Source organism: Echinops telfairi, unplaced genomic scaffold, assembly GCF_000313985.2.
Source record: "Echinops telfairi isolate 266 unplaced genomic scaffold, ASM31398v2 ScPeMD7_18;HRSCAF=68, whole genome shotgun sequence".
Taxonomy (NCBI): Eukaryota; Metazoa; Chordata; class Mammalia; order Afrosoricida; family Tenrecidae; genus Echinops; species Echinops telfairi.
Genome location: NW_022103915.1, coordinates 54,803,649 through 54,813,519, shown reverse-complemented (window position 1 = coordinate 54,813,519; position 9,871 = coordinate 54,803,649). Strand labels below are relative to the sequence as shown.

Sequence of the window (9,871 nt, the reverse complement as noted above, 5' to 3'; positions counted from 1 at the left end):
GGATTGCACGACCGGGGACTGCCGCTGGGGCATACAGTGCAGGCCAAGCGGAGCCCTGCACAGATCTGCCGTCCGTCACCCACTCCTCGGCATTTCAGAAGTTCTCCCCAATGTAGGTGAAACTTTTAGGTAGTCAGAAACAGGGACGGGGATGTCCCTCTCCATGCCTGGAGCCTCCCCTTGCAGTAGGTTGGGAAGAGAACCAAGCAAGGTTCAGGCAGCCATAAAGGCTAAGGGGCATGTGCTACTTCATGTGCTACTTCATGCCCGAGCCAGGTGGGCGGTACACCTGGGTGGGCCCAAACTAGACCAGGTGGGCTTAATTCAGCCGATGGGGTCAACCCATACCTTTGACCACACCTCCCAACCAAACGCCGTAAGTGCTGAGACGTGGAGACTGCGGATCCTCCTGTTTATTCTCTGCTTGGCTTTGCCAGGGCGTCTCTGGGCTCAGGCTGCCATGTGTGGGTGTACCCGTGCTCGGTGACGAAAACCTGACACTTCTTCCGTCCTTTATTAATACCCACGTGGGTCACGAACCAGGCTTCTGTGTGACATCCTTTCTCGTGCAAAGCCAAGAACTGCTATTTCCCACCCGAAAAACCTAACAAAACTCCCGGAACGAGCTGGAGTGGGGGCGGGGGGAATCACCAATGGCCTGTGACTCCCTTTCCACCGCGAGGGCCCCATTTGTGGATGGATTGCATTTGTGGACGGATTTACAACGCTTTCTCCAGCAGTGCTTCACGGGAACAGACCGGGACCCACTTGATTTCCCAGAGGTGCTAGCGAAAGCCACTACCAGAAGATCTATCCTTTCCCCGCTTTTTTTGAAAACCAACTTACAAATAGTTCCGGAAGGTGAGCAGAGAGTGCGAGCGTGGCAGCCAGTCAGAGCCACGTGCGTCTCTGGCTGCCGGGAAGCTGGGCTCACTGGGGAAATAACTCAAGACCTCATTAACAATCTAAACGATTTATTCCTACAGAGTCATTAGTGGGGCCGATGAAGTCAGGCCTCCTGCTCACAAACCCCGCCCTGAGGAGGATGAGCGAGATGGCTTCAGCCCCTGGGCATCTATGGATCCAGCCCAGCCCTGACTATTAGGTAGTGAACACTAAGCCCCTGCGGCCCCTGCTCTCCTTTGATCAGTCCAAAGTAGCCATGGCCCCGCAAGCACACACCACAAAAAGAAACACCGGGTTCAAGCGGTAGTGAAGACAAAGAACAGAACTACGTATACTCTTTTATTATTAGCCCCACCCCCAATACAGTACCGCATTCACCATCCATTACAGGGAGCTTTGTGAATGAAAAGGTGCATACAGACGTCACCATGCTTTTTCTGGGCTTGGAAGAATTGGGGCCAGCACTCTCCTGGGGCTGAGGGTGCTGGGGAAGAAGCATTTGTTTGCATGAGTAGCCAGAGCTATGGAGCTGGGAAGGACGGCCTGGATGGATAGCTCGCTTGCTCGCTCGCTCACTCGCTCGCTCTCTCTCTCTCTTGCATGTGCTCATCCTTTCAGCTTTAGAACTTATGTCTCTGCAAGTGAAGAAATGATGCTCTTCCAGCAATGCTGTCTTAAGTGCAAGGTCGGACCAGGCGGTAAAGGGAGTCCTGGCAGGTGGACAGGGCACGTGTGCTTGGCTGCTTGCTACTCAGAAGGCCAGAGGCCACTTCAGAAGAAAGTCCTGGAAATCCAGGACTGCAGCAGCCTGGGAGGGCAGCCCTATTCTGATGCGTGGGGAAGCACCATGACCATGAATCCGGTCAGCAGTCTGCTGGGGAGGGGGAGTGCGCAGGGGTCACCTTGAGTTAGAGTCCACTAGGCAGCAACTGGCTTTTCTGAAGGCGAATCATTCCTGTGGTGACTCATTCGCCATAGCAGTGGCTGGGAAGGCCAAAACCAAACTCCCTGCCATCGAGTCCATGCTGACCCACAGCGACCGCCTGTGGGTTTCTGGGACTGTAGCTGTTGACGGGAGTAGAAAGCCCAGTCTTTTGCCCAAGGAGCTGCTGTGGTTTCGAACTGCCGACCATCCGGCTCACAGCCCAATGCATAACCACTGCAGCACCAGGGCTGGGAAGACAGACAGTAAAGAGTGCTTTGCACTCAATTAGCCTCACCCCCCCAACACACACACACACACACACACACATACACGCGTGCACACAGCTTCAGACATCCACCACTGCCACTCGCTGTCCTGACCCCTGGCAGGTCACCGAGCTTCTGCTCTTCACCAGGTGCATTCTGGTTTCCACACAGAGCCAGACCGGTCTGAAATCCCAAGGCAGCTTACTGCCCATTTCAAACCTCCCCGGGCTTTCTGTGGCACTTGGAATACATGGCACTTGTATTCCGGGATCCCTTACCCAGAATGACCTGCCTATACCCCACCATCACTCCTTCCTCCCTCAGCACACCCTCCTCCTCCCACCCCTTGCACACTGCCCCCCACTACACTGATTTTACACTGGTTCCCCTTCCTGCCTAAGTGCCTTCTAGCCCATGCTGTTTCCTCTGCACTTTCTTGCCTTTGGAAATCCAGGAACATCTCAGATTTATTGGCTCAGCTTCAATGTCACCCCCTTTAAGAGGCCTCCTCTGACCACTCTGTGCTAGGTGGGTCTGTTCCAGGACCTGTCCCTGCCCTTGCCCAACTGTTGTTGTCGTCTCGCTCGCTGTTCTGGGGCAGAGTGTGAAGGTGGGGATTGTGCCTGTCTGCTTCATCATTGTGTCTAGCATGGTACAAATTGGCTGTTCACGGCTGTTGCGTTTGCCCCTGGTTCCTGGCAACCCAAAGTGTAACTGTTGTGATCTATAGGGTTTGTATCAAGTGGGTCACCAGGCCTTTCTTCCTGGTCTATCACCGCGACACACAAACCTCCAATGACAGACAGGTGGTGGTCATCCAGGAGGTACATTGGCAGATAATCTAATTCCGGTCTCTCACCTGGAAGGTGAAAATTCTACCATCGAACCAACAAAACTAATATACTTTTTCTCCCCTTCTTCTAATGGATTTGTGTGTGTGTGTGTGTGTGTGTGTGTGTGTTACATATAGAGGGAACAGAACCCTCACCATTTCAACCATCTTCTTCCCAGATACAGTTCAGTGCATTAATTATGTAACAGTTGCCCTTGAATTTTCTCCCACTTATAGTAATCCCATGTCCATCTGTAGTTCTATTGGTTTCAACCCTTACTGCACGCTGCCAACTCCTCAAATGTGTTTCCAGTCTATGTTAAAAACAAACAAACAATTACTGCCATTGAGTCAGATCTGAATAGTGCCCACAGAGGACGGAATAGAACTTCCCTGTGGGTTTCCACATCTATACATGTTTATGGCACCAGAAAGTCTCGTCTCTCACCTGAGGAGCAGCTGGTGGGTTCAGATTGCCTCACATGCAACCCGTTATTCCTCCCTCACTGCCACCACGTCAGTGTCAACTCATCGCAACCCTACAGGGCAGAGTAGAACTGCCCCTGTGGGTTTCCAAGGCTGCACCACTCTTTACAGGAGTAGAGAGTCTCATCTTTCTCCTGAGGAGCAGCCGGTGGGTTTAAACTGACAGCGTTGCAGTTAGCAGCTAGGGTTCCTCTTACATGCGTCAAACCCAGCAAGTCACAACCCTGATTCTTCAGCTTCTCCAGACGGGTTCTCTTCTTCAGTGCTCCTCGTTCAAGTGTCTGATGTGTGACTTTCGGGAAGTCTTTGGTGAGCCTTTCATCCCCATCTAATCCTTCCGCGGAGTCAGCCAGGGATGCTGTGGATTGCTCCTTAAACATCTTCCAGGGATGGGGCCTCATGTCAGTCAGGGCTATGTCTGCTTCAGTGACAAGACCCCAGCCCAACCTGATCCAGCGCAAAAAGAAATGTATTGACTCATCTAGCTGAAAGCTGGACCCAAGCCCTCATAAGACATTCCCAGGAATCGCTTGTCCCCACCTCCTGGCTCTGCGCTGCTCGCCTCTGTGTTGTTTTCACTGCTGCGCAGGCTGTGCCCTTCAGGATCAACACAGAAGGCGAATGGGTTATGCTCCTTGTGTGGCTAAATGAATATCATTGCATTCCCATTTCATTTCTACCAATAACATCTAGCTCTGCTTTCTTGCTTTTTGCGTGTAATTCCAACTCAATGAAATTCCAAAGCCTGGCCTTAAATCAATAAATAGAAGCAAGTCTTCATTCCTAACCAAAAGTGTCTCAGAAAGAGATAGAAAAGATGTCCTCCCCTCAGCCCCCTTCCCAGACTTCTAAGGGGAAAGAACTTTCTATAACATAAAATTAGTTTGAAATCTGATCCTATGATGAGTTAAAACGAAAAAGTTCATTAAGGGAACAATTGTTTTTTGGTGCGATATAGATATAGATACTTTCTTCTGTGGTTATTCCTGTGTTATTAGTTTGTCCTGTTCTCTGTCTTTGGAAAATGAATTTGAACAAAAGGATCTAAGAAAACTGTGAAAGACTTTTAAAATGTTGCAAGTTGTAAAAATGGCCTCCAAGAGCAACTTCCCTTCTGACTGGATAAGGTGTCATCCTGATGGTGCTGTTGGCATTGGTCCTCTGCTTTCCTGAAAGCATATAAACTCTTTTTAGACTTTGTGGGCCTTATACTCTGTTGCAACTTCTCAACTCTGCCTTTATAGCATCAAAGTAGGACGTTAAGCAGATAAGCGTATTTATGGATGCCCAAGTGCAAATTTCACATATCAAGAACTGTATTTTTTTTCAACCATCTAAAACATGAAGACCATTTTTAGCTCGTTTTCTTTTTTAAATCATTTTATTGGAGGCTCGTACAACTCTTGTCACAATCCATACATACGTCCATTGTGTCAAGCACACTTGTACATTTGTTGCCATCATCATTCTCAAAACATTTGCTTTCTACTTGAGCCCTTGATATCAGCTCCTCATTTTTTCATGTCTTACACTGTTTGATGTCTTCCTTCACCCACTTTTCTGTTGTCCATCCCCAAAGGAGGAGGTTATAGATAGATCATTGTGATTGGTTCCCTCTTTCTCCCCCACCTTCCTCATCCCCTCTTGGTATCACTAGTCTCATGATTGGTCCTGAGGGGTTTATCTGTCCTGGATTTCCTGTGTTTTCAGCTCTGATCTGTACCAGTGCACATTCTCTGGTTTAGCTGGATTTGTAAGGTAGAATTGGGATCATGATAGTGGAGGGGATGGGGGAGCATTAAAGAATTAGAGGAAAGTTGTATGTTTCATGGGTGCTATACGGCACCCTGACTGGCTCATCTCCGTGCCAACCCCCCCACCCCCACCCCAGCCCGACCCTCTGTAAATGGAAGTCCAGTTGCCTACAGATGGACTTTGGGACTCCATTCTGTACTTCCCCTCATTCACAATATGATTTTTTTTGTTCTTTGATGCCTGATACCTGATCCCTTCAACACCTTGTGATCACACAGGCTGGTGTGCTCCTTCCATGTGGGCTTTGTTGCTTCTCAGCTAGATGACTGCTTGTTTATCTTCAAACCTTTAAGAGCCCAGATGGTATATCTTTTGATAGTCGTTAGCTCTTGTTTTCACTGAGGTTTCTATTTAGAACTCTTTCCCCCAATCCATGTGGTCAAATCCCTCACCTTCTTCTTATGTTACATTATATTTTATCTTCCAACATTTCGCCATATCCCACTGCCCTCACCACCTATACCTCCACTCTTTACTCCTCTTAGCATGTTGGGGTTTTTTTCTCATGGCACTTAAAAGAGTAAATATGTTTTTATGATTGGGTTGTCCTCTCCTGCCTGACAGTAAGTTCCCTGGTGGTGGAAATGCTCCTGTATGAGCTCTCGGCTGCATCTGATGTTTCTAGGAGACTGTCTGGCACACAGCTGACACTTAATAGCTTTGTTGAATAATCAAGTGGATACGTTAGTACCTGGAAAAAGAGGAAGGCCTTCAACAAGATGGATTGACACAGTGGCTGCAACAATGAGCTCAAACGTAACAACAATTGTAGGATGGTACAGGACCGGGCAGTGTTATATAAGTCTCACTATGAGTCGTAACCCACTTGAGGGCCCCCAAAAACAACAATGACAACAACAAAAAGACCTCTGAGGGATCCTATTACCTGGCCACTTGGTAGTAAAAGTTAGTTCCTTCTTTTTCAAGTTCATAGAGAACTTACTCTTCAGAGTGATGTGGGCTGCAATAGAAGTCAGCACAGGCTGCTAAGGCAAGGCACCGGGACTGAACTGCAAATTGCCGGCTTGCTAGAGGAGGTAATGATTAAACTTACTCAATCTTAAAGGATGACAAAGAGTTGATAAGATGAATATTAAAAAAAAAAAGGAAAAAAAAGATGAATATGATGTATAAAGATCTTCTTCGAGATAAACAAGTGGCCATCTAGCTGAGAAGCAACAAAGCCCACATGGAAGAAGCACACCAGCCTGTGTGATCACCAGGTGTCCATAGGATTGGGTATCAGGCATCAAAGAACACAAAATCATAACATTGTGAATGAGAGGGAGTAAGGAGTGGAAACCCAAAGCCCATCTGCAGGCAACTGGACATCCCCTTACAGAAGGGTCACAGGGAGGAGACAAGCCAATCAGGGTGCAGTATAGCACTAATGAAACATACAACCTTCCTCTAGTTCTTTAATGTTTCCTAACCCCCTACTATCATGATTAAGGTGACCAGATTGTAACACTGGTAAAGCGGGACAAAAGCAGGACACCATTGATAACACTCATATCCTGGCAAAATGGCCACATGGCAGCCGAAAACCATATACCCTAGCTTGTCGTGCATTCTTTCAAAAAAGCAGGACTTTTTTAAAATGCTGCGGGTCGCGGGAAAAATTGTTAAAAATTGGGACTGTCCCGCCAAAAGCGGGATGTCTGGTCACCTTAATCATGATCCCAATTCTACCTTACAAATCCGGCTAGACCAGAGGATGTACACTGGTACAGATCAGAGCTGTAAACACAGGGAATCCAGGACAGATAAACCCCTCAGGACCAATAATGAGAGTAGCAATACCAGGAGGTGAAGGGGAAGGTGGGGGAAATAGGGGGAACCTATCACAAGGATCAACATATCACCCCCTCCTTTGGGGATGGACAACAGACAAGTGGGTGAAGGGAGACATCTGAGAGTGTAAGACATGACAAAATAATTTATAAATTATCAAGGGTTTGTGAGGGAGGGAGGGTGGGGAAGGGAGAGGAAAAATGAGGAGCTGACACCAAGGGCTCAAGTAGACAAAATGTTTTGAGAATGATGATTGCAACAAATGTACAAATGTGCTTGACACAGTGTGTGGGGCGAGGTCAGATGCTTAGACATCCTCCCTGGAGGCAGACGGGGCTGTTTCCCCACACCACAGGGGTGGGCCTGCTCCCTGCTGCTGGAGACAATGGATTACTTCTTCCTAAAGCTTACAACCATTAGCTTGGTTCCTGTAGGCGGAGTTCACACCCTACTGATAATGGTTCATATGGAGATCCAGAAAACAGGTCAAAGTTAAGCTGCCATCCTAAATCTAGGATCCGCCCATCTTGTCACATGTATACCCCCAATCCCTCCTCTTCCTATTGCGTGTATGTCCCTAGATCACCCCCTCCCATTATTATATTACCTATAGTGCAACCCCTTCCTGTGACGTATGACTTTACCTGTAATTAGTGGGCTTGCACGCAACCAAAAGGTATATAAGGCCTGGGTTGGCAATAGAGAGCTCGGCTCTGGTTGGTCTCTTGCCCCCTGGGCTCCCCCTCTCCTCTCCTGTCCTCACTCCCCTGTTCTCTTTGCCCTCCTTCCCTTCCCCCGCTCTCCATGTGGACCACCAAGTGGGGCTGAGGTGAGCAATGCTACCATAAAATGTGTCTGACTGCATTATTGTAATATCTCTTCTATTGCTCATGCTCTCTATAGCTTTACTATAATCTTTACTTATTATTGCTGTACAATTGTGCCTACCAGACCTGTAATGATTTGCTAGGGGCTGGCATCTCCTGGCAACAGTGGATGGATGTATGGATTGTGATGAGTTGTATGAGGCCCAATGAAATGATTAAAAAAAAAAATCTTCTCTGATGAGAGAATGGCATGAGCGAAAGTAAACAATTAAGATAAAGAGTGATGAGTTTGAGAAATTCCAAGCAGTTGGCCCTGGGTATAGCCCTAAGAGATGAGTCCTGAGATGCAGGCAGGCACAGGATTGGGGAGGGACTTAAATTAAGAAGTTTTGGTTATTTCTAGAGGACAACAGAGAATCTCTAAAAGATGCTAGGCAGGGAAAAAAAGTTATGGATAGATTTTTTATTTTAGAAAATCACTGATGCTCTGGGGAATGGTTTGGAGGAGCTAGAAACATAAGCTACAGTGGCGAGGGTCTAATTTTGTAAAGCCAAATTGCCCCCATGACTGGCTCCGTGATCTAGGGCAGGCTGTGGTTTCGTGTTTCCTAGCAGTGCAAAGTAGGACCTACCCGGAGACTGAGGCTAGCCAACCCAGGAACGGCACAGCCAGCCCAAACGCCAAGGGGAGGACGACCCGGCCAGCGCGGGAACTACACAAAGGACCAGACTGCCAACCTACCTCAAATGAGCCAATCAGTGGAGTGACGGGAGGGGTGGGGCTGGGAACGCCCCGTCACATATACCTGTAAATAAATACTTTGGAATTTCTTTTGTGGGGGCTCTTGTCCAAGATGGTGCACGCAGATAATCACCTGAGGACTTGAGCCCTGGCTTAAGCTAGCATAATAAAACCTCTTCTGTTATTGCAGCCTTGGGTTTGATCTCCTTCCATTAAAAGGGTAATTGCTCAAGGTCCCTAACAATCTGAGGTAGCATCAAGGGGTCGGGAAGGAAGTGGGGGCTTTGAGAGTGCAAGATGGAAAGGTGGAAATTGGATGTTGTGGCTGTGAGTCCCAGGAGTCAAGAATCACCGTGCTTTCAACAGCTGGTGGTGACATCACGTAGTATAGTTGTATGTTTACCTGCAAGTCCCTTATTCCCAAGTGCATCTCACTACCGGGACACTAGGTCTTCAGTCTTTATGGTAGCAATGCCTTTGGTCATGAATAAGGAAGACAGAAGAATTGATGCATTTGATTATTTTTGGTGTTGGCAAAGAAAGCACCATGGGCTGCCAAAAGAACAAATAAAATCTGTCTTGGAAGACATACAGCCAGAACGCTTCTTAGAGCAAGGATGGCAAGACTTTGTCTCAGGAACTTTGGACATGTTATCAGGAGAGAGCAGTCCCTGGAAAGGGACATCATGCTCGGTAAAGCAGAAGGGGTAATGAAAAAGAGGAAGACCCTTGATGAGATGCATTGACACAGTGGCTGCAAAAATGGGCTTCAATACAATTTTTTTTTTTACAATTGTATTTATGGATATGGAAATGCAGCGATAAAGGAGGGAAACTTCAAAGACACGAATAGGATAGACTCAGTGATAGCAACAATGGGTTCACATAAGACAACGGTTGTCAGGATGGCGCAGGGTTAGGCTGTTGTGCATTGAGTCGCTCTGAGTCTGGCCTGACCCCGGGGACATCTAACAACAGAATAGCATCTATTATGCAGAAGACACACAATGAATGAATGAATCACTATTAAAAAATGCTAATCAGTAATTCTATGATACAAAAAGGAGTAGGGCCAATAGCAAGACCGCACACAACACGATTTCCTGCATGCTACTTCAAGAAGGCGAAGAACACACGAGGTAACTCGCTTTGCTTCTCAGTTGCTTGCTCCCTTTTGTTCAAGAGGGCAGCTGACAATAAAGTTTATTTGGGCGTCGACGTGCCCGACGCTGGCCTCGCTCTCCGTAGCGGAGCCGCGATTGGCGGACACGGGCGGAC

At 47.7% G+C, this 9,871-nt stretch overlaps 1 protein-coding gene across 1 annotated transcript in view; it reads left to right on the top strand.

Moving 5' to 3' along the window:
- Window positions 1-9,498: 9,498 nt before the first annotated feature.
- The window catches only part of RTRAF (RNA transcription, translation and transport factor), a 16,642-nt gene continuing 16,269 nt past the window's right edge, over window positions 9,499-9,871 (top strand). The window contains exon 1 of the mRNA XM_030884876.2: window positions 9,499-9,508. Coding sequence (XP_030740736.1) covers window positions 9,499-9,508 — 10 coding nt within the window. The remainder of the gene's footprint in view (window positions 9,509-9,871) is intronic.